This window comes from Anas platyrhynchos, chromosome 9, assembly GCF_047663525.1.
Source record: "Anas platyrhynchos isolate ZD024472 breed Pekin duck chromosome 9, IASCAAS_PekinDuck_T2T, whole genome shotgun sequence".
NCBI classification, from domain to species: domain Eukaryota; kingdom Metazoa; phylum Chordata; class Aves; order Anseriformes; family Anatidae; genus Anas; species Anas platyrhynchos.
Window position 1 is genome coordinate 10,149,643 of NC_092595.1, and position 21,414 is coordinate 10,171,056.

General features: G+C 38.6%; 2 protein-coding genes and 1 long non-coding RNA gene across 4 annotated transcripts in view; 1 reads left to right on the top strand and 2 right to left on the bottom strand.

The window, feature by feature from the left end:
• Window positions 1–21,414, bottom strand: part of PSMD1 (proteasome 26S subunit, non-ATPase 1) — a 70,991-nt gene that overhangs the window by 32,649 nt on the left and 16,928 nt on the right. The window lies entirely within an intron of this gene.
• LOC140003163 (uncharacterized) lies at window positions 922–1,606 on the bottom strand. The gene is made up of 3 exons (XR_011811259.1): window positions 1,484–1,606; window positions 1,152–1,215; window positions 922–1,060 (listed from the first exon to the last, which is right to left on the bottom strand). It is a non-coding gene; the product is annotated as an uncharacterized lncRNA (long non-coding RNA).
• Window positions 1,054–12,436, top strand: HTR2B (5-hydroxytryptamine receptor 2B). 2 transcript variants are annotated; one of them, XM_005010343.6, is made up of 4 exons: window positions 1,054–1,467; window positions 2,103–2,785; window positions 9,058–9,258; window positions 11,346–12,436. In XM_005010343.6, exons 2-4 carry the CDS (start codon window positions 2,476–2,478, stop codon window positions 12,224–12,226), a joined length of 1,392 nt encoding a protein of 463 aa, XP_005010400.4. In that variant the 5' UTR covers window positions 1,054–1,467; window positions 2,103–2,475; the 3' UTR covers window positions 12,227–12,436. The 2 variants fall into 2 exon arrangements, with proteins under 2 accessions (XP_005010400.4, XP_071898344.1); XM_072042243.1 differs by lacking the exon at window positions 1,054–1,467 and having other exon boundaries at window positions 1,941–2,785.

The window sequence follows — 21,414 nt, forward strand, 5'->3', positions numbered from 1 at the left end:
CTCCATCCCCGTTCCTGCATTTGTATGTATTCACTCCCTTGCATGTGCTCTGTCAGTGCTGTCAGAGGTGACAATGGGGAGGTGGTCACATAAGGAAACAATTACCATAGCTGGATTCATCTTTATTTCCTAAGATAGGATTTTCTGAAGAATACAGATGTCAAAAGTCAATTGAAAATGAAGACATCGTGAAATCTTACCAAAAGTTTCCATTAACAAGTAAAAAAAAAAAAAAATGAACAAGTTAGAACTACTTCTCTGGAAATTCTACAGCGCTATCTGAAAAAGTTAAATACTTCTGTTCATTTCTGACAGCAGCTTTCTCTCTTTGGCCCCAAAGTAGCTGTATTCAACAGAAGTTTTTGTTTGTTTGCTTTCTAAACAAATATGAATTGATTTGTAGTTCCTCCACGATCCAATTCCCAGGTTGAGCCCGGTGAGAGCACTGAACAACTCCGGGACTGTAACGTCCAGTAATATACCAGAGGCCAGACCGTGATCTCAGTCTTTTCTGGCCTTAAACTCAATGACTCTTACACAATTGTCCAGCTAATGTCCTTGGAAGTGAACTTTATTTCCATTTTTATGCAGAAATGCATGAAGTTAGAGACTACACACACATCTGACTGAAAGTTGGAAGGTAACAAAAGAGAACACTCGCAGTAATAAGAAGCAGCTGCATGTAGAAAGATTGAAAATCACAGCCCACACACTTAAAACAGTGTGCTCATTGGAGTGTTTACATGGCGGTAGAACTTTTTAGGGTTAACTGCTTCCAAGCAGAGAGAGCTGAGGGAGAGCGCGAGCGCGTGTATGCACACACGCTATCCTGCGTGTAGTTCCAATAGTCCAGCAGGAAGGGTTCTTTGCAGGGTCTGCACATCCTGATAGAGCTACAAGGAGCATACATTAGAGTACTGGAGCGCTCAATCAATTAACCCTCTCTGGCTTTTTTCCAGCTGAGCCCCCACTCATTTATTTCCCTGCTTTCAGGCACGGAGCTGGATCCACCGGAATGAATCAATCAGCAAACAGCAGTAGCAGCGGACTGCAAGTTTTCCTAACGAACAAAGAAAATCGCACTGAGACTGTGCTAACTACTTAAATAAAATCATCAAAAGAATGGAAGGGCAGAAAAAAAAGAATCTTACTTTTATCTTTCTTAAATGCAGCAAGAACACTTTTTTTCCTCCATTCAAGAGCTGGAGAAAATACCTGGATGAGGAAGATAGTTTTCCCAAAAGAGAAATTCTTAATCTCGGTGTGAAAAGAAACATAAGTGCTAAACAAAAACAGGCAAAGAGAGACAGTTCAGAAAAGAACAAGAAACAAAAACAAATGAACAACTTGCTTTCTAGAAAACAGTGAAAAGTATCTTAAAATCCATCACGTGATGAAAAAGAAGAACAATTTACAAAGGATCGTCCTGGATATAAAGTGAACTCTACTCAAATCCAAGAGAAAAAGGTAAGGCTTTCTTCACCTGAAAATTACAGCACATCAAATCTTGCCAGTACCCGAGTGTGTTCAGCTTATCGACATGACAACTGGCTTAGAGTCTGCTTGAACAGGGAAATGTAAGCGTTAAGTCTTCAGCAGAGTTGAGAGAGAGAGAGAGAGAGAGAAAAGGCTGTGCTTAATAAAAGCCCTGCTCAGATTACAAAAACAAAAGGAGGTTTACTCACTCCCCCTTCAAGTAATGGGTAAATTTAGATGTCTCAGTTCCATAAATCTTTACTGTCCCCTTGAGACTGTCACCAGTGTTTTATTGTCTACAGCTTCCTGACCCTCACCTGATAAATTAGGAACTGTAGACATTAAAACCGAAGCCTCATACATCATTTCTGAAGATATTTTTGGGGTGACCCTCTGTGGAGAAATAGGATTCTTAATAAGGGGAAATATGGGAACTGCCGTCTGCCTACGCACACGCTGCTGGAGACTAGACACTGGGGAGAGGAGGAGTTGCATACACACAACGCGAGCATCTGTCTTTGCATCAGTTTGTACTTAGAAAGAGCAAATCTACGGACTCTATAGCTAGAGGGAACCGTTTGGCATCCAAATTCATCTTATCACTTTTTTTTTTTTTTCCCCTACAGCAGTAAAAGACTGGAGCTAATGCACTGCTTACTTTTCTCAGCTATTGAATTCTCTCGTGTGATCGTCTGAAAGCCGAACCTCACTCTAAAGGGGAGACCGGACCACCGAACCTGAGCTGGCAGAGATGGACACAAAACAAGACTTTCATTTTTAAGAACTGCGCTCAGCAACGCACAGGATAAAAAAAAAAATTTGGATACCAGCTCTGACATGGTTACTGTGGCTCAAAATAGCAGATGACCAGTTCACCATACTGACCATGCTGGCCTTTCTTCAGGACCATCCTGGACCAGAGAGGCGCAGTGAAGTCTTACACCGTACACAATTTCTGCCCAAAATACGGCTCCTGAATATATTCTGCTGGAAACAAACATGTCCCATCCTTTACATTTCTTGAACGGGTCTGGAGCTGACAACGGATCTTTGTCACCCCTCTCAGTAACAGGAGAACCCAAAGAGAACTACCCGAATGATGAGCAAGGGAACAAAGTGCGTTGGGCGGCTTTGCTGTTCCTGCTGGTGATCATCCCCACCATCGGGGGGAACATTCTCGTTATCCTGGCCGTGTCTCTGGAGAAAAAGTTGCAATATGCTACCAACTACTTTTTAACATCCTTGGCAGTGGCAGATTTGCTCGTGGGACTGTTTGTGATGCCGATTGCCCTTCTCATAATATTGTTTGGTAAGTACAGTGCGTTTGTTTCATCAGGCAAGCATCCTGGGCACAAACTTCTAAGTCTAATTTAAACAGAAAATTTGTTTGCTTTCCACTATTAGGATTTTAAAAATCACTCGGATAAGGGCTCCAAAATCTTTCCTTCCTCTAACTGTAATATAGGCTAATGTCTTTATGGAAAGTATACCCACTATGTTGATTTGAAATAAGCCATCCAAAAAGCACCTGAGACTTAGAACTAAATCAGACAGGGACATGGGAACATTTGTGCAGTTGATCATTGTTTTTAATAACTTCAGCACAATGTTGAGATCTGTTCTACTGGGTATTACACTAGTTGCAGTCAGTCTCCTCTTAGAAATGTGACACTAAGTGATCTGGGCTAAAATAACTAAACTGAACAGTTTTTAACTCTCTGGGATTAAGAGCCACCTCTTTTTATCTTGATATCAATTCCATACTCCGTGAGCAGTCAGAGATGGTTCCTGGAAGCATCAATGTCAAGTTTTACCAGTCTCAGTTTCAGGGAAAGTGATTTTCTCCTGCCCTAGGAAAAATGGTTTGTAAAGTGTCCCATAGAATTAATTCATCTGTCAAGCCACAGCAGCCTCAATGCATCCATGTACCTGATCTTCAAGACTCAGATTCACCATTCAGTCTGGTTCACAGGGAATATAATATTTTATATGATTATACATCGGGTGTGACATTTTCTTTCTACTTAGTCATTACAGAAGAAGAATGACTTTTTCATATTTTCTCATGCCCAGCTTTATTTCAAATATTACTTTTGACACCCAATCAGAAACAGCTGCATGGAAAAGTCTTTTTTTTTTTTTTTTACTCCTGAAGTTTCTTTAAGAATATTTTTTCCCACCTGTATGACACTAGAATAGACAATTTAAAATGCAACCTGATGTTGTTTTGACAATTTGAAATGCAATCTGATATCATTTTTTCAAAAAGTTTAAGGATTTACAGAATTATCTTTAAGATACAGATACCACTGGGCTCTAGATAACAAAAGGCTGCAGGAGTTCATGTTTCCTTTGCTATATCTCTAGAAGTTGCCTAAGCAACAAGCAAACAACTATAAACTTTATTTCAGAAAGTGCATCAGTAGCTTTGCTGCAGAAGACTGGTAACACTTTATTAACAAATGTGTTTATTCATTAAAGGACACTGAATTTCTGTATATTACAGACTGTTTCACCCTTAACAGGCTATGAATTGGAGGGAAGAATTCAGGGTTGATATCATAAAATAGGCAGATTTATTTTTATTTATTTCAAGCAACAGTTTCTTATAAAGATAAATGAATGTATATAACCAGAACTGTGATTTCTACCTTGAAAAAATACCACTGCCTCCAAAAAAAATTGATGTAATGTATGCGCACATGTGCACGTGTACAGGTGAAAAACTTCTGTATACATGTCCTAATACACAGATACGGAAAGTGCTTAGCTCCTGCCAAAGACTGCACTAATGAGAAGAAACAATAAAATTATTAATTAAGATAAAAAGAACCAGTATTTGACTAACAACCAATAAAAAGTGAGGGCAGGTTCTGGGCTTTGTGAAGGTGTGGGTGGTTTCTTTCTTTTCTTTTTAAATTTTGCGCAACTAGTAACTCCCTTTCTTTTTAACTTTATAGAGAGACTATTGCTCCTTAATCTCTCAATTAATCCAGTGCAAAACCCTGGTTACAACAGTTTAAAGCATGCTAGGAATCTTACAAACAAAAGCATCTTTCACAGTGCAGGAAATATACCAGAAAGCAGTAAAATTAGTGACAATTAACTAAATGAGATTGTGACCAGCCCTTCACGTTTCAGTTTCAGCCACTGCTATCTTGCATTTCTCTCTGGCTCCCGACCAGAAAAGCTGCTTTGCCTCTTTACCAACTGGCAGAAGATGCTGAGGTGTTTACAGAAGCCCAAAGCATGAGCAAAACATAAGGAGTTACTGGAATGAAGCAAGAACATACTTCTGAGTACAGAACAAGTCTAAATCTTGAAGCTACATTATCCAGATAACTGCTTGAACATAGAATAATAATTGATAGTCAGAAAGCCAATTAAGTCTGGCCTCCTGGCACTTTCACACAGGAATGTTTCTGTTATAATGAAATAGCTGTGTGCAGTTTTTAGATACGGAATACAAATATTATGCTTCAGATGAGACTGATATTTAATTATGTGGAAAATATTTGAGGAAAAAGGTGTGAACTAAAATGCGGTCACGTTAAATGATTTTAGAAAAAAATTAATGTCACAATGTTCAAATTCAAAGTCTACTACAGCTATTGGCTTCATGCCCTGACGATAGGCTTAAAGGAAAACCTTCAGAAATAGGCTGTCACTGTGATAAGCAGCTGCTCTTTCAAAAAAAAAATAAATCTGTAACCAACTCACAGGTATAATACCATGAGCAGCAGATTTCTTCTTCCCAGCAGTGACTAAGATGTTCTCCAGTCTGAATATACACTGCGATTTTGATTTAAGAATACGAGTTGCAGAATATACAAACAGTTCATTGTTTTTATTGGTTACTAAATTCTTCTCATTTCTTCCACAAAAAGGCAGGCGTGTTAGGAAATAATTGCATTCTCTGAAATCTAGCTTTCAGAAGTTACCAAAATTTATAAACACACAGAACTACCAAAGAAATACCAAAGCAAAACAAAAACGTTGCTATTTATCAGATGGCGAAATTAGCAAATTCTTAAGAAGGAGCCTCTAATTTACAAAGCCTGCAGCAGGAAAAAGTCTGTTGTCCATGCCTTCATAGGCAGTGGTTTACTTGCAGACAGGGTATGTGCTACCTTCTAAATTATATACTCGATTCTCACGTACATCCACTTAAAAATCAGAAGGTAAAGCTGTGTGTCCCAGGCTGCCAACCCTAATTTTTGAGACCTGTCAAAAGGTTTCTGACCATCTTTCCCCATTATTGATTTTGAACCACGGCAAACCTTTCCTTCTTGCTTGTGGAAACAAGGACTTATTTCATTGATGGCTACTTCCCAATATCTCAAATCTAAAAATAAATAATAAAACCAGGGTTTATTTCCAACAAAGCAACTTTATAAAAAGAATACCTAGGTTAAAGTCAAAAAATGGCACAACAGTGAAAAACCACTGCTGACACTACAATTGGAGCGGAGAAATAAAGGCAAGCAGCCATGGGAGTGCGAAAACAAGGCAGCAGCCCAGAAACCCCAGGCCTAGAAGTCCCCAAAGCCGAATGCTGCCACGAGGGTGAACAACAAACACACAGACCACAAACACGCACACATCAAATTGAAGATTAAAGCCTAGGCTTAGCTCAGTTGGCGATTAAAGCATCAGATTTCCTTCTTGGTGAAAACATTGTTGTCTAACAGCAACAAAATGACTCCTGTAACAAAATCACTTACAAGCAACACATTTCAGGAGCCCCTATAGCAAAAGAACAATTTCCAAGTCTGTTTAAAGATCTCTCAATCATGCCTATGCATGCACACAATAGGTGCTTTCTCCCAAGCCTTCAAAAAAAGCTTTTGGCTTACAGCAAGAGCAGCTCTTCTATACTGTACTTTGTTTTGAGGATTACACATTTCCAAGGTATTTCCTATCAATAAATCTTTCTGGAAATAAAGATTCTATTAAACAAGAGCAGACAGTTGTTAAAAGCTCATCTTACTTCTCTTAAGGTGCAAGAGAAACCTTAATTTGATCTTGTATTAACTAGAAATAAGGAAAATAACGCACAACAGCAGCACTGCTGCATTTAGGAGGGTCTGAGACCAGGATTGTAAGGACTATCTTTTTATCTTATAGCACCCAACAGCTAGAGAAAGCAAACAGGTTTTCAAGCCAGCACATTTGTCAGCTAACACAAGCATTTGAATAAATAAATAAATTGAATCCACTAGTTGTTAAAATCCTCATTTCAATTCCACACGAAAAAAAAAAAAAAAGGTGGAGAATCCCAGCAGAGTAAACCATTTAATACTTTGTTTTTTTCCTCTAGAAGTGTGGATCTGTAATAGGAGAATCCGAACTTCCAACAATCCAAACTAAGCACGACCTGTTAGCAACTCCGTATGGACTGTTCTGACAGGACTCACCCATTTTACCTTCAGCCTAAATTATAAAGTGGAAAAACACGACTGCTTGTTTGTTCTTTAGAGTCAGACATGCCTTCGAGGTTCTGAGGTGAAACTAATGTTCTGCTTCTTCCCTACTCCCGAACTAACAGAACAGACAAACAATAATATACATGAGGAAAGCACAAAATCATAGCCTGGAACAGTATGTTCAGGGCTAGGCACAGAGCTTCTAACACGTGTACAATGAAACAAAGTCAAATATGAATCCCAGATGACTAGGTGATTCTTCATGACTTACAGGTATCAGGGTTTCACTATATGTTTAATTAATAACCATATTCATGAACTCATTAGCATTTACCACCTACTCTGATTTTGTATGGATAAAATCACCTCATACACACGAATATAACAGTACATAATGCTATAGCCACGAATGCAGAACCTTACTGCATTCTGCATGCAGTTCAAAAGAAAAAAAGGAAAAAGCTTTCTCTCTTCAGTTGTACTTCCCAACTAACGCCCTACAACTCAAAGTTGCTCTGTGTCAGGTAGCTGTTTCAATACATCTATACTTAAGAAAAACACTTTCTGTTGTATTTGAGGAATTTCTTTTGCAAAAGGCAAATTAACTGCAAATGGAAGGAGTTTTTTATGCTGCCATTCTCCAGAAAGCAAAGCAGTTATAATCCAGGGAGCAGCACGTAAGCACTCTGAACAGAAGTGTTAGCTCCTCATTTGAAATCTAGCAGTGTTATCCGTGTGTCCTTCAGGATGTAGAATACGCTTTCCATTATTCATATTTTATCTCAACTAATCACTCATCATGTAAGCCAACAAATAGTTCTACTCTTCTGGAGTGAGCAAGAACATTTAAAACCCATCAAATCAATTATTTAACTGTTTTTCTTTTTTATTCTGGCTTGCTTTCTGGTTGTGTGAGCCACAAAACGTTTTGATTTCCTTTATCTTGTTGTTCAGAAAGGTAACGCACTTCACTGCCAGTTAAAAGTGTAGATAGAAATCATGAACACGAGCAACTATTTCAAAATATACTAATTATGACTTTCTCATAACTTTGACATTTTGGAAGCATATTTCAATTAAAATATCTACTCTTGGAAATACGCAGCTAGATATTAAAATTCAATGGTTACTGATTTGAAACTAGACCACCCCTCTTCCTTTTTGCCTCATTTTCTACACCATCCTCACCTGGAGTGCCCTGCTTTGGGGACGGGTGACATCCAGCGTAACGCTTCATTGACCTGTTCTCTATCTAACAGGAAAGGTTTCCAAACATGGGCAGCAATGCAGAAAAGTACATACTGTCTTTATACCATTTTCTGTTTTCTGGGGCTTATTACTCAAGCCAAGGTAGCAATACGCTGTTTCTATCTACCAGTCACATTATGAAAAAATGTTTTAATGTCAAACTGCTGCACCATCACCACACTGACAGGATCAAGCATTGCAACATCCCAACATTCAGAATAAGGAGATTAAAACCAAATTTCATTTGTCACAAATATCTTTTTTTTTTCCTTAGTCATTATTCAACAAAGAACCAAGTTCTCTGACAGTACTTTTAATGAACCTACTGATCAAGCACTGCTGAGTTTTATAAGGAGGGAGAATTTAAGCAAATCAGTCAATACCATCAGAATACCAGCCTTTTGCAACCTGAACATTACAAAACTTTTAGCTTGGACCCAATGCAGTTGACAGACCATACATTTGCTATGAAGATTAACATGAGAGACAGGTAACTGCTGTCAGAAACAGGATTAAAAATTAAGAATTCGTATCATCCTTCTTGGAAAAAAAAAGTACAAGAAAGCACCTCGATGTTTATAAAATATCTCGTCAGAAGAGCCCTGCTTCTTTCTAGTTTCTGCACAACTAGGCTTTCAAGATTACCACTAATTTCAAGATCCAAACATGGCTCTGCAGTGACTGACTAATACATTGATTATGACCTGCTACCTCCTGCATTTAATACAATCTTGAATCACAGGATTAACAGAAATACATAGCTGAAAAAAGTCATTTAAAATGTTTCTGCAGAATTATGAACTTCAAGGGTACTGATACCAAGGAGGGGAAAAAAAAAAACAAAACACTACACACCAAAAACACTCTCTCAAGAAAAGATTCTAATGAGTTTTCTGTTCTCTTTCAGATAATGCCTGGCCTCTTCCAGCTGCCTTGTGTCCTATCTGGCTGTTCCTTGATGTCCTCTTTTCCACAGCTTCCATCATGCACCTCTGTGCCATCTCACTAGACCGCTATATTGCGATTAAAAAGCCAATCCAGGCTAGCCAGTACAACTCATGGGCTACAACAATCATCAAAATCATCATCGTTTGGCTCATTTCAATAGGTATGTGAGGCTCGGAAACTGGAAAAGCAATACAGAAGCTTCTCATTTCCAAAAAAATAGGTGTAAGCTGGGCACAAAGACAAATTTGACGAAGTACTATATGGTTTGCAGACCGTAACACCTGGGCTGGTCTAAGTCTACCACTTGGATCATGTGTAGCTACATCAAAAACCTGCCTGGATAGCTGCTCCTTATCAAGCTTACTAGAAAGGTCAAGCACCGAGCAGGCCTAATCATCACACTTCTTTATGGTCCCAGAAGTCAGAAGACAACGTCTGCATGGCTAGCATGTCTCCTGGGAAAGCAAGATTTCATGTTTCTGTGGAAACAATCTAGTATTCTGTCCCAAACATAATTTTAAGCCTTGAGTATATGCTGTTAAAAGCCAGTGCCTTACTTACAATCATCTCATGAAACAAATTTTGAAAAGGTTAATTACTTGCACCAAGAATAAAAGATAAGTGAGCAGCTGGCAACATTCACACTGAAAACTGAGATGCACTGGCAATGTATCATACAGAAAGGCTACCTTTAAGCCAAAAAACAAAACAAAACAAAAAAAAAAAACAAACCACCAAAACAAACTGTTGATATAAAGGATGCAAATGTATAAACACTTATGATATTAGCTTCTCTTTGTTGTGTATGTAGCACATTGCTTGCTTTCAATGCTTACAAAAGTCTTTTCAATGAGCTAGGAGGTGAAAACATTGAATTCAAGTAACTAAAATGCATAGCAGGCAGCCACAAGCATAGTGCTGTTGTGCTCTGTATGCAAGAGGAAGAACAAAATTATTCCGGATTACTTAAGGCCAATGACGCATACAAGAATAGGTACATCCATCTTCTTGACTTAGACATACGTGCCTAAACCCAGAAATTTCAACTTGAACAAAATTCTGGAAGAGCTATGACGATGACAGGAGAAAAGACATATTTCTATTTTATCACAAAAAAGGAAACTGTTAATGAGACAACACACTTACAAGCTGACCTTTTAATACCCGATGTATTGTTATTAATCAGTGCTGTACTTTTCATTGCTTTTTATCTAACATGAAAGTACCCTGCAGCTGAGCCAAATTTCTCCAAATCAAAGGTTAATTTCATTCAACCCTTGTTTTAAGCATTTGCTCTATCTGAAGGTGTGCCTCCACTTAAGAAAGGGGTCAAGTGGTTGAAGGGGAAACCATTTCACTGCTTGCTGCCCCCGACCAACCTCAGTAAGCAGAGTAGCAGAGGACTGCAGTAAATACCTACATTTTTAAGTGGTATCAGGAAACATAGCACAAATAACGTCTACCAGACAGCAAGGAACCTGCTGTTTTCATTGTAATGTCAGACTGCTGGCAAATGAAGTGCTGACTGTAATTTAGTGGTTATAAAAAAAATCATTTAAAAGACAAGACTGCTAACATTTTTTTAAATTTTTTTAAATGAGCAGTGAATTACAGAGCTCGCTAGCTAGCCTCATTTAAACACTCTTAAATATCCAAGAGACTTTAAACAACAAATCCATCTCAAATACACACACTGCATAATTCTGGCATCTATTTAACTACTTGTATATACCACAGTCAAGCAGGGTGAAAAAATCAGCTGTATCCAATCACTTGATGTCATTAAGATAAGAGGGAAAGACAAGTTTTAAGTATTTACAGAACCAGCCTTCAAGAAGTACAATGGTTACCTCAAAAAAAGGGGGGCAGAGGGAGAGGGAAGGAGGTGAAGAGCATTAGGGAAACTCATTTCAAGGGAGGAAAAGCCATACTAATTGCAGTGACTAGAGTCAAAGCAATTCATGTGTTTTACACTTGAGAAGTTGGCAACCTCATACTGCTTCCTCAACCTCTAAGGGTTAGTCCCAATCTCGTTAAAAGGGCATTCTGTTAAAGCTGAGCTTGCCAAGTCTCACAAAGTACTATTTTCCCAATTACCCACGTGAGGCCCTCAACTCATGTTTTCTCTGTAACCCTTGTGCCTACTCCCGAGTTCAGGAATTCTTTAGAGACCCTGAGGCTTCAGACCCAAGAAAGGAGAAGGCAAGCAACCACCATATACTGAAATATTTGTTTTTTCTCCTCTAGGTATTGCTATCCCAGTTCCTATCAGAGGCATTGAAGATGGAAATGGAAACTCTACAAACATCACGTGTCTTCTGACGCCCGATCGTTTTCATGACTTTATTCTATATGGATCAGTGGCTGCATTCTTTATTCCCCTAGCTATCATGATAGTCACTTATTTTCTGACAATCCAAGTGCTACGCAAGAAGGCCTACTTGATCAACAAGCCACCTCAACGTTTGACTTGGTCAACGGTGTCCACGGTTTTTCAGCGTGACACAACACCTTCCTACTCACCAGAAAAGGTGGCCATGCTAAACGGCTCCAGAAAGGACAAGACTTTGTCCAACGATATGCCCATCTGCAGAACATCTACAATTGGGAGGAAGTCTATGCAAACCATAACCAATGAACAAAGGGCATCAAAAGTTCTTGGGATTGTATTTTTTCTTTTCTTGCTGATGTGGTGCCCGTTCTTCATAACTAACATAAGTTCAGTCCTGTGCAACTCCTGCAACAAGGAAGTTTTTCAAAAGCTCATGGAGATATTTGTTTGGATAGGATACATTTCCTCGGGAGTGAACCCTCTTGTCTACACACTCTTCAACAAAACATTTAGGGAGGCTTTCAGCAGGTATATCACTTGCAACTATGGGACCACAAAGCCTGCCAAGATCCTTCGGAAGTGTTCCAGCAGGATCTCTTTCAGGAATTCTGTGACAGAAAATTCCAAGCTCTTTGTTATGCACGGGATGAGAAACGGGATTAACCCCATAATGTACCAGAGCCCAATGAGGCTGAGGAATTCACCTATCCAAGCATCATCAGCCATTCTGCTGGACACGTTGCTGCTCACAGAAAATGAAGTTGATAAAACAGAAGAACAAGTAAGCTATGTATAGTGGAATGGCAGCCATGTCCATATCATAGGATTACTGTCTGTATTATTCTAGGTAACTGTGCTATAAGAGGTCATAAATACTATTGTTTTATTTATGCAAGCAATATCTTATAAATTTATAAGAAATCTTCGCCTCCCATTCCGTGATAAACAATGACTATTGCAAAACTGTATCCTAAAGAAAAAGGGAAATAAATAAAAGCTAAATCAATGTGAGTATCTAACTTCAGTTCTCATCATCTACAGTCTCTTGATTTAAACCTACGATGGTTTACTCTGGGCAAACAAAACAGCACACATGCTCACTGCACTGCCTCCTGCAGTTCCACTGATGGGACTGCACACTCAATTATGAGATTTTTTTTTCCTCTGTATTGGGGGTACCACAAGAAAAATCACTAGCTCCAGAGACCATAAAGTGCCTATTCACATTCCACAAACAGTAAAACCCTTTGTTAACAAGGTGACAAAAATAAATAAATAATCCATGTGTGGAAATTATCCCTGTGGTTTTACTGTAGGGAAGCCAGAATCTCTTACCCACCTGAATTTCATCACCATTACTCTCACATACAAACAAGCTTGGCATTAGCAAATTTGTCACAAAAAAAAATAGCCTTTCTTCTTTTCATACTAAGAAAGTGAGAGCGTCTAACTAAAACAGGGCAATACCGCATGAACGATCATATGTAAAACAGGACAGGCAGTACCTGGAACATCCCTTTAATTTATATGAGCAAAGTTCCTTTTTGTAGCTTTTAGAACTTCAGTAAAAGCTGTCTGTGATCTGCCAATTGCATTCCCAAAAGGCAGCAGGGATGAGGGCAGTATCTAGACCTGTATACATTAACTGCTCAGCTTATCTCAGAAGCATTTCATTGGACTAATTAATGCTGTACGACCACAGGTCCCATCCTGCACTCTCTTAACCACAACACTGGTAAATCTAATCTTCCATGAGAACACAAAATTCATAGAAAGAATTGCTTTTCACAATCCAGACAAGCTAAGATTATCCTCTAAGAAGTCAGGAGCTTCTGACAGTCCCAGACCGTATCCCCTTTGGGAAGGGAAATCAGATTTCCCCAAAGTACTGGAGTTCTGACAGTAAGCAGCCAGGTCACCATTTTTTCCCCTGTAGTTTCCATTTACAGCAGAATTTTCAACCCAAGCTTTGTTTTCATTTTTAATGCTTTCAGAGCTCTTTAGTTACACACTTAAATTATGTACAGCAGAAAGCTTAGTTTTTTTATCCACAGAACAGAAAGTACTAAAGATAACATGTCCTTCCAACATTTATTTATATATATTTAATTTAAAACATATGCAACTTCGAAACAGAGCCTGATGTAACAAATACCAGCGTGTTCCAGGAGAAAGTATTAAAAATACTTTTGTGGTACTTACAGTAATTTTGCTCCTTCCTACCCTTTTTGGAAATAGTCACTAGCCACTGAAAGTTAGAATAAGCTCTTAACTGCTCTTATACCCTTTGAGTAATCAAAATCTGTTCAACAGGATCCTGTAGTTAAAAGCCAGAATTGCTGCTTTGTTATAGCTTTGGCAGATGACTATATCTAAAAATATTTGAGGATCAAAAGCCTTTAATAAAACCTAGATTACTTAAAAGCTCTTAAGGGAGACAGAGTAGTAATAAAAAAAAAAACAAAAAACAAAACAAACACCACAACCCCCAAACTTCCAGGCATTTAGCTGAAATCTTCACACATCCGTATTCCACTTACACTAAAGCACGAGTACTGGTACCAGGTAGAAGTGTAATCATGTCTATAGACATTGTGATCAAAGACCAAAAAAAAAGATTACAAGCATTATTTGAAATGCAGGAACCAGCCTTCATAAGGAAGAGAAAAAAGTGTCAAATGGGCACAGTACTTGAGGGGTTATTTCCCAGCAGCCAGAGTAAAATGCAGTCATCTTTGAAAACTCTCCTGCTTCTTAATAAATCTTTGCAGATTAAACAAAAAAAAACTTTCATACAATAAGCAGTAATCATCTACTTTCAGAATGAAGATAAACCTCCAATTTAAAATCCCTCATTTCTGATAATAAAGACAACTTCTTGTGCTAAGATCACCACACTTGAATAGGAAGAAGGGGAAGGCCAGATAGATGAGAAGGAAACCCTGCCTTTCAGAAAGACACACTGGCCCCATCTGCTGATCTCAGTGGCAACAGCTCCCAGTCCACCCAGTTTCTCAAAAAAATCTCGATCTCTCCAGAAGTTGGCAGAAGCAGCAGGAAAGAAGAATTGTGAGGATTGCTTGTTGAAATCTTGCAGCTGTCCTCCCTCCTCCCCAGCAAATGTACTATTGAGCTCAAAAAACAAACACTATTTAGTGTGTTATTACAAGAACAACGGGAGGGATATCTTAAACCTGGGAAGAAAACCACTGGATTAACAATCCCACCATCAGCAGCAATTTTTATCTTTCCAGCGGAAACACCACAGATGGCTACCAGCATCTGGAAAGAGCAAGAGGTAGCTTAGTCATCTTCTGGGTGACCCTGTTCTTGTACAACCATCAATCTCCAGTGAGCAACGACAGCAGAAGTAATTTGCTTCAAGCGTTCCCTAGAGAACGATACCAAAGACTCTTTATAACTTACAGTTGGACTCCAAGGAACAAAAAACCCTGAAAAGGTCTCACCCAGCAAAAATGTACTATGTCAAGCCAGCACACACGTTTCTCAATTTTAATAACCAGAAATAGAAGGTCACCAGGTTCCAGTTACTGAATTTAGTCAGCAGCAATAGCTAAATTGAGACATAAACCTCAAAAGGACTAGTGACTAACCAAAAGTCTAGCCTTCCTACCAAAAAAAAAAAAATTCTCTGTGCACAGAAACGTATCAGCTAGAGAACATGCACATCCAATTTAACATGCTAAATGTTAATGCACAAGCAATTTCTCTTTTACAAAACAAACAAGCTGAGAATTCAGGCAACAAGCCTGTAAAGTATACAGGCAGAGGGAGAAGAAAGATGAAGATGCAGAACTATGAAATAAAAACACAACGTACAGAAGAGTTCTTGTTTTGGAAACTGTATCTACAAGAACAAGTATGAACAAAGACATTGCCTTCATTAGCAAGACATGGTGAAAAACGAAAAGGGTCACTGCAAGCTACTGTAAGGAAGCACAAATTGGTTATATGGTAACTAAGGACAATATGTTCATGATGAGTGAGATGGGATAAAGACTACATTCACTACCATCATGTTACACTCATTTGCACAAATATGTATTTTTAAATGCTGGTTCTGAAAAGAGAGTATTTTTATAGCTTTGAGATTCCTACATAAAGATAGCACTGTAAGTTATCATCGATAAAAGATTTGCAGTCACTTGTTAGCAGAACACAAGACCTTTAGGGGTCACGCACTCCCCGTTTTTACCAAAAAAAGACTTGGTCAGAAAACTCAACATTCTTTTCTCTGGAGTGAAATGTTCTCAGTTCTTTAAGAATTGAGCCCATGCCAAGCCAGCCACCTGACCAGCTCTATGCCCCCTATATACTACAGGAAATAACTCACAGAGTACTTAGTTGAGTTTTCCTCATTATTACAGAAACTTGTGATCGGGTAGATTTCACTCCCTTTTAAACTACTAGAGAACAAAGACAAAAGTTAAAGCTGATCTGTAACATGCAACCACTCTGAGAAGAAATTTTCGAAGAACAATGGTCAAGTATTTTGTTGATGCTGTTCTTCTGTCAATTATTTAAAATACATTAGGAGATAACCAATGTTCTGACTGCCTATCTAATTAAACAAAAAATAAAGCACAGACATGGACCTATCCACCTCAAGAGTCTTACTAAGAGAAAAATAACAGAATTTGAAGGCTAACAGGATAAGTGCCTTCAAATTCAAGTAAAGGGAATATTGTAAAAAACTACACACCACAAAAACAAACAAGCAAAACCAACCTTTAAGCCTATTTCAACTAATCTCGACTATGGGGATATAAAACACATTTTAGGAAACCAGTCCCCAGCCATCCATGGTTCTGCAAGACTCAAACCTTCAGTAAAGATTCTGTCAGAAAACTTTCAGGCAGCCAGAAAAAAAATCATTCATTCCTCATCTCATCTTCTCCATGTGCAAAACTGCTCCCAACTGCATTACATCTGGCCATACTAATGCATCAAAATTCAGTTAAAAAAAATAACCCAGTGTTAAACAGAAGTCAAGGCACTGAGAAAACAGACTGATGCCGAAAAGCCGGTCACTAATACTATAATGCTGCTCACTAACAAGACAAGAGGCACACGGATTTCTTCACAGATAACATTTTCCTACATTGATTTCTTGTGGAAAAATCCACAGCACTGCAAGCTGCTTTGAGAAAGCAAAAGCATTGTTCCCTTCATCTTTTTGTAGGCTGTCCTATGTAACATCAGCCTTAAAAGGTACAGAAGTGCAAGCACAATAAGCCTGGAAAGGGCATACTGAGCAACCTGGGACAACAGAGCCCAAAAACAGAGGCTGCTCGCCAGAGCTTTTCTGGCTTTGTGCATTAAAAGCTAGAACCAGGAGTCCCAGAGTTCTGTCCAGTTCTTAGGACATACTTGATACCACCACGAAGCATTAGAGTTCCTTCACCAGATTCATAAAGATGCTCATGTACTGTTGCTAAGAAGCACTCTGTTGTTTCGCTTCCCCTTTGGCTCTTTAGGTAACCATCAACACGGCAAAAACAACAGTCAGTAGAGAATTGATTTCCATATTTTTGCTTTGGCATTTGGCTTCATGGTGCTTAATGTCAGTGTCAGTTCCTGTGAGGAGCTGTTTTCTCCAGCTGCAAAGAGAGAGGCTTTTGCCTTGCAGAACAGAAGCAGCAGTTTTGCTTATTTTTTAAATGGGAAACTAGTGAAAAAATAGGAAAGATGGCTTGCTGAAATGTCCTTTTTTATTAAAATTATTACTTTTAATAATTCATGTCAAACATAATTTCTCTAGCTACATATAAGAGTCCAAGCACCCAGATATTCAAGCCCTTTCCAAGCCCTGAAAAACAATATAATTCTCTCAAAACTAACAAGCTTTTTGTTCTCCAAAGGATCCTCTTTACAAATGCTCTGGACAGGCGACAGCAATGCATTTCATTTGCAAATTCATTAAACTCTGCACAACAGATGAGCCTTTTATTCTGTTAGATGCACATCAATATTCCCTAATAAAATCCAACAGGAAGACTTTGCCATAGAAAAATAACATTAATCAACTTAACCTAATGGCTCAAGGCATCTCAGCATTTTTGATGACTTAATCTGAAACTTCGCTTGAACAGTAGTTTTAAAGGAAACTTAAGAATTTTGTGATCTGAAAAACTTCAGTAAGCTTACTATAGGCAATGTGGGTAGTATTTTTAGGCCATAAGGAGAGAATGACTTCCTGAAGGAATATTTTTGAGTTTTGAGTAGGATATAAGCAAAACTGAAAGAACTACCTCAGGTTTAAGCCAATCATTAATTTACTTATCTGCACAGGTATTCCAGTTTACAGTGGAAAGTTAAAATACTGAGATTTTCAAAAGCACTCAAGTGGTCCAAGGCTCTGAGCCCTGGTTTCTCAAGTAAATAAAATCTCATGCATACAAATAGTCTAGAACAATGATAAAATAGCAGGTAAAGTGTTAATGCAAGATCTCTTTCTATACTATTTGAAACAAAGTATTTGTGCAATCTGATTCTACACCTACAATTTTCCTTAGAAGTTAGATTAGTTTTTTCCAGAAACGCTAAGGAATTTCTCCAGGTCACTACGGTTTGGTAAGTGAAGACCAAGACATCATGTCCTACACAGCTTTCTTTCAAGTTTCAGATCTGCAGATAAAGGAGACATTTTCAAATCCAGAAAGACTTCAGTGAAAGTCTACAGCTTCCTCTAGTTATGAAAAAGATTTCTGTTACTTTTAGCCTGTCATTGAAAGGGGCTCCTTATTCTCCTCCACCAAGACTGAGGATGATGACAATGAAATGGGTTGGAGAGTAAACAAAAATCTTTAAATCTTTTCTACACAAGAATTAACAAGTGGATATGTTACACTACATGCCTCTTCTTCACAATTAATGCACTGAAGAAGTTCACAAGTTAGACTGACTGTTCGGCTCATATTCAGGTCCCAAGAGCTGGGTAAAGGTACGCTGCAGTAGTTGAACAAGACAGATTCTCCAAGTCTTACTTGAACAAAATACAAGCACCTGATCTGCATTTGCTTTAAAACAAATGTGTTTTTTAAAATATCAAAGACTATGTAAACCCAATGAACACAAAAGCAGGAAACATTTCTGTTTTGCTTGCTTCATCCTACACCAATGAACTGAAGGTAAACCACATGCAGTGCTCCACGTTTGGGCAGCCAACACCCAGCGGCTGGTACTACACCTTCCTTTTGGGACTTGCTAGAGGCTGCATTATTCCCTCTCGTGCCTTTAGCTTTTTCCTAGCAAGGAACTAACAAGGCTGCACTAAGGCAGCAGCATCCCATAACCCCTGTGCCTCAGGGAGCTTTGTTGTAATACTCAGAGAAGCAGTAAGGTCCTGCTTCTCTGTATTTCTTATTCCCCTGGGCTTAACATCTGCTATCAGAGCAATTAAACCTTTTCAGTTCATGCTTTCAAGCACTGTCCACATTGAAACCTTCTACCTAATTGGTATTTTATCCACAGAGCTTCTAGCTCCTCGTTTCATCTATAACCTATAGGTATTTAGAAACACCGCTTCATTGCCCTAACGCGTAACAATTTAAAAATAAAGCTGACTGCATAGATCAATCACATCTCAATCTGAAATAAACATCATTTCATGATCTAAAGTAGTAAAAATTGAGACTAAAAAAAATCCATTTTTATCAAGTAAAACACCAGCGTTTTCTATCTCATAATAATAATAAAAAAAAAGGCTGACCAGAAATCACAAGCATATTTAATGTTGTTTTTCAGCAGCCATGCTAAATATTTTATAAACCACTTTCATAGGAAGAAGGATTAATATATAAGCATCAGTAATAAAGTAAAATTTGTAGTCTATGATCACAACAATCTACTGGCACAAGTGGCAGAGCTGGGAGAACAAAGGCACATTACACTATCCAAGTCATTACATCACTTCTCTTCTTGCTATTTCACTACATAATTTTGTACAGCCGTGTCATCTGCACTGTCATCCCCAAATACTGCAAGCTTTATCCGTGTCTCCATACCATTTAAAAATAATATTTTACTTAAGTGTGTCTCCTCTAAGAGGCAGTCATTTTTGAAAAAGAGAAGAAGTTAAGTCTTAGGTTTTTATGCGATGTTATTTTGACAGTCTTACAAACTATAAGGAAGAAGAAAGGAGGAGTCAGTTTTAAAGCAAGTGTCTTGCACAAGAGCATTTTCTTATAATTTAATATAGTGGCATGAAAATGCTCAGTCACAAGATATATACCCAGTGCCTGTTTTTTGTATGGCACTAACCAAAGACAGAAAAAAAGGTACACCAAGTCCTAGAGCTTTGGTTTTGATGCCCAGTCTACAGATCTGTGACTGCTTCTGAGTAGTCAGGATCAAGTAAAGCAAGACTGCTGTCAAGTAAGCTTTAATTCCATATACACGAACCCCTGGAAAGCTTTACGGAGCCCAAGAACAGAAAAAAGAAGCTAGCTTTGTGCTATATGAACATAATGTATTCTCTCATGGTTGCTACTGCGCTGCTCCTAGAGCACCACGTCTACAGACATTCACACGTCCAGGCAAGCACTCATCCAACTTTTAGTTTTAGACCTTTACTACTTCAGACCAAAGTTTTAGACCTCTTCTACCAACCAATGTGGACACTGGAATTGAATTTACAAGGAAATATTTCTCCCTGTTATGCAAGAAGGTTTTGGACCGTACCCCTCCATAACAGGAAGAAAAGAGGTAGGATAAGATCTGAATCACTGTGGAGCAGCTTTAAGAGTCAAAAGTTACTGCCATTTATTTCCTCATTGCTGACCGTGAAGAGAACAGGCCCAGAACTATCTTGTAAAATTCATACCTTAGGGCAACTTATGTAGACATAGCATAATGCTGTATGTGCAAACAGAACAGGACAGGGGTAAGATGAGGTTTCAGATTTCCACGTACCTGGCTAGATTTTAACTACCTAAGGCCCTGCTTTCCTCGTTCATTTACAGAGAAAACCTGAAGAAGCAGACAGGCACTCAGTGCTCCAACAAAATGCCACTACTTGGTAAATGGTGGAGCTCAAAGTCCAGACAGCTTCTTATTTTGGTAGGAAGCTATACATGTCCAGTTATGTCTTGCATTTGTTGAAAAGAACAATGGTATTGATTCAGAGATCAAAAGTGCTTTGTCGCAACCTGTTTGGACAAAAAAGATTCCTGAAACTATGGAAGGCCTGCGTGGAATTTTCCTTCTGTACACAGATGTAGAAGTCAGTTTAACAGACCCTTTGGCTTCAGGAGAGACACAGAGGAATGATCTGGGCTCACAAAACCAAGCAGAAGCTCTTGAGAGACGCCTGCTGACCACAAAAAGAATTAATTCTGCTTGTAAAATACATTAAATTTCAACCAGAATATGCTTCAGATAAAACAGAATGGAGTAACTTCTACATGAGAAACAACTTGGTTAATGACAAATTGTCTGGTGGCATCAATAACCTGTTTTTTCAAAACCATCTTTAAGCACCTGTTACTATCTTGTTTTTTTTCAGAAGAATGTATGTACTGCTACTAACCCAAAGAGAACACAAACAAAGATTTTAGAAGATATCCATTGAAAATTACAGCCCTGGACCCCAGTACGCACTACCACCTCTCAGACATACTCAAAGGCTACTGCTTGGCTCAATGCTCAGCCTATGCAAATCCCTGTATTAACAGATAAAGACAAGGTTTAGTACCTGGGGAGCTTTCCAATTCCCCTAATCTGATCAAAAACCCAAGACAACCTCCCCTCTCTCCCAGATACACATACAAAAAAACCCACACAACTTCTTACCTAGGGAACCGTAGAGCACTACTACAAAAATACCAGTGCGCTGACAGATTTTTACTTTAGACAATCAAAGCAAACATCAAAATCAGTTTGTAGTGGGGCTGCCATTACCACAATGTAAGCCCAGTAACCTGTCAGGGTTTAACAGGGGATGTTTAAAAAACAACAGCAAAA